This window comes from Culex quinquefasciatus, chromosome 2 (assembly GCF_015732765.1).
Source record: "Culex quinquefasciatus strain JHB chromosome 2, VPISU_Cqui_1.0_pri_paternal, whole genome shotgun sequence".
Taxonomy (NCBI): Eukaryota; Metazoa; Arthropoda; class Insecta; order Diptera; family Culicidae; genus Culex; species Culex quinquefasciatus.
The window spans coordinates 58,766,110-58,769,463 of NC_051862.1; the positions used below are offsets into that span (position 1 = coordinate 58,766,110).

Consider the following 3,354-nt stretch of genomic DNA (forward strand, 5'->3'; position numbering starts at 1 on the left):
TCTTCAGCCTTCGATTGGAATGGGTGTCCAAAATTGAAACGTCAGAAGACTTAGCGCGTTTGTTTTTTTGATGGTGCTTGCTAATTATTTACATATTTCGGGATTATTTTTCAAGTGAGTGACTGAGTAATGGTCAAAAGAACATGTTGCCGGTAGTTGGAAGCAATTTTATATCTTAAGCGCTTTGAAATCGTTAGCGCAAGTGAAAAGATATTGATGGCGACTTTCGTTAAGCAGTTTACCTCTGATCTTGCGTGTAGATGTGTGTGCCACCAAAATGATGAGAAATGGTCTCGCAAAATAGAAATTATTATTAAATTTGATCTTTTTGGCCAGTAAATGGCATAAATTTGCGTGCTTACTCGAGGCGGCGCTATTGCTGGTAAGTTTATAGCCTAAATAGTATTTTTGGAGCTTTAATCGAGCATCAAACTTTCCATATGACGAAGATAGGTGTTTGATTAGAAAGGGTATATTTCCTCTAGCACGACAACGTCGATTTGATAAAGTCATGAACGATTTTCAATGCCTACTCTAGCAGGAAATTTCAACTGTCAAAAATTTGGCTTCAGTTTTCAAACCTCCAAACTACCCTCTGAATCTTATATTTTGGAAAGCTATTCCCCCTTCAACTCCCCCCAGTTTGCCAAATTCCAAAAGCACCATGACTTCCATCCCGGAAACGGTTCAGGTGGCGGTCCGCATTCGCCCCCTCTCCCACTCGGAACACCGGCTGGGGTGCCAATCCGTTACGGAGCAGGTCGACCGCGGCGAGCCGCAGATTTGCGTCCGCAGCAGCGAGTTGTTCACGTTCACGCACGTGTTCGACGCCGGCAGCAGCCAGCGGGAGGTTTACGAGACCAGCGTCAAGTCGATCGTGGACAAGCTGCTGGAGGGGTTCAACGTGACGATTTTGGCTTACGGCCAGACGGGCTCCGGGAAGACCTTCACGATGGGCACGTCGTTTGAGGGAAAGTACGACGACGGTATTGGAATCATTCCGCGGACGTTGAACGACCTGTTTGACCAGATTGGCGAGCAGAGCAGTGAGTTTCGGTGTGCGGTGACGTGTTCGTTCGTGGAGTTGTACCAGGAGAATGTGTACGATCTGCTGTCGTACAGGAACCGGTTCGAGAAGATGGTCGGGATCCGGGAGGACGCCAGTGGAGTGATCATTCCGGGGTTGACGGAGGTTCCGGTGAACAGTGCGGACGAAACGTTGCGGTGGTTGATCCAGGGAGCCAGTGCGAGGGCGGTCGCATCGACGTCGATGAACAAGGAGTCGAATCGGAGTCACACGATCTTCACGTTGACGGTTAGGAAGATCCGGAACAACCAGCTGGTGACTATCTCCAAGATGCATTTGGTGGATTTGGCGGGATCGGAACGATCCAAGAAGACACGTGCCGTTGGGGATCGTCTTCGGGAGAGTATACACATCAACAAGGGTTTGCTGGCGCTGGGAAACGTGATCGCAGCGCTCGGATCCATCAAGAATACCAAAGGATACATCTCGTACCGGGACTCCAAGCTGACCCGACTGCTGCAGAACTCACTGGGAGGTAACTCGATCACCCTGATGATCGCGTGCGTGTCCCCAGCGGACTACAACTTGGAAGAAACGTTAAGCACGCTGCGGTACGCTGATCGTGCCCTCAAGATCCGTAATAAGCCGATGATCAACAACGGAGAACTAACCGCACGGGACGAGATCGAGCGGTTGAAGGCGGAGAACCACGAGCTACGCACCACGCTGGAACAGTTCCAAACGGCTCCGGTGATCGTGTCCAAGAACGAACGATCCGTCCAAAAGCTGCAGGAACAGGTTCGAAATACCAACGTGCAACTGCAAGCGGCAAACCGCAAGTTGACCAAGCTGGAACAGCGAGCCATGCAGTCGGAGAACACGCTAGACCTCATCTTCCGATTTCTACCGATTGAAAGCGCCGGAGACTTCAAGCAGAAGACCAACGAAGCGTTGCATCGCTACCGGAAGGAGAGTGCACTGTGGAATGCTTCGGATAATAAAAATTAAGCTGAGTGATGTTCAATTGAGTTGTGTCCATTCCTCGAAATCCCGATAATCCATTAATGCATCCTCTGATCAGAATTCAATTGCGGCAGCAATCAATCATGTGGTTGGTGGTAATTGTAAGTTCCATTATCCTGGCATCACCCCGAGTGGACAGCCACATCAACTCTGGTTAGAAAGTGTGGGGGAGGGGACACGTCCAGCGTGTAAACCAATTTGGTGCATCCGCATGCTGGGCAACTATTTCCCGCCTTGATGTTTGTCGGGATGAATCAGGGCTCAGGATGGATGCAGCTCTGCACTGGATGGTTGATTATAATTACAATTTAATTGTTGACCTGCAGCTGCAGCTACATGTAGGATTGGGAGGGGCCCCCAAGTGATTGCCAGTCCGTGGGATGGAGTTTGACTAAGCACCTGCTGGTGATGGAAGGGTGGATTAGAGTGTGATGATGAGCGGATAAACGATTGGAGCTAACGAAGTATGGGATGATTTTTCATTACTTTTGGATGGAAATAAATTTTAAACTTAAATTGAAGGCAACTTAATTTTTTAAATCAAACTGTCATACGAAATGGACATGTGACGCATGAGAATATTCGAAAATTTGTAAATTGAGGAGGTATTTCTGATTAATTCGTGTCTTTGGCAAAGTTGCACGTTAGGATTAGGATTATTGTGAAAAAATAGGCATATCGCTTTTTTATATGTTTTAGGGCAGTGATTCTCAACCTTTTTTATTCATTCCCCCCTTGGCTTACTTTCCAGAACATAATTCCCCCCCCCCCCCCTCCTCCCTACAAAAACCCAAAATGTATTTAATGAAGATCCATTTAACTAAACTTCGATATTCAAATTAATTTTCGTTAATTGAAACTTTTTTGAGACTCAATTATTTTTCATAGTTCTAAAAATCCTTGAAATGATGATAAAACATTCAGTGATTTATGTAAATAATGTTATCAAATATAATAATAATCTGAAATAACCAAACTGGACGATTGCGATTGACAGCTGAAAAAAAGCTGAAAATTGCGCAATAAAATTATGTGTTTTATTTTTTTTCTAAATATATTTTAGAAGGGAAAACACAATTGTCGCGGGCCATACTTTGGTCACCTCTGATTTAGACTGAAAAAGTGACATTACACCAGAGAAGTGGTAAAATTACACATTTTCAGAGGTAAAATTACACATTTTTCTGACCCCTTCCCAGATGTTATGTTACCATATTTTTTTTTACTGTATGGTTATAACATAATTTAAAAATCTAGCCTGGTATTGGAAAATTAAAGAAAAATGTGTTAACCCGGAATTAAAT

General features: G+C 45.0%; 1 protein-coding gene across 1 annotated transcript; it reads left to right on the top strand.

The window, feature by feature from the left end:
* The first annotated feature begins 597 nt into the window (after positions 1-597).
* Positions 598-2,035, top strand: LOC119767551 (chromosome-associated kinesin KIF4-like). Its single transcript, XM_038256399.1, has one exon. The coding sequence runs from the start codon at positions 665-667 to the stop codon at positions 2,033-2,035; it is 1,371 nt and encodes a 456-aa protein (XP_038112327.1). The 5' UTR covers positions 598-664.
* The last annotated feature ends 1,319 nt before the right edge of the window (positions 2,036-3,354 follow it).

Bases quoted from the DNA above. Each gene is read 5' to 3' on its own strand.
- LOC119767551 (XM_038256399.1), top strand. From the start codon at position 665: ATGACTTCCATCCCGGAAACGGTTCAGGTGGCGGTCCGCATTCGCCCC.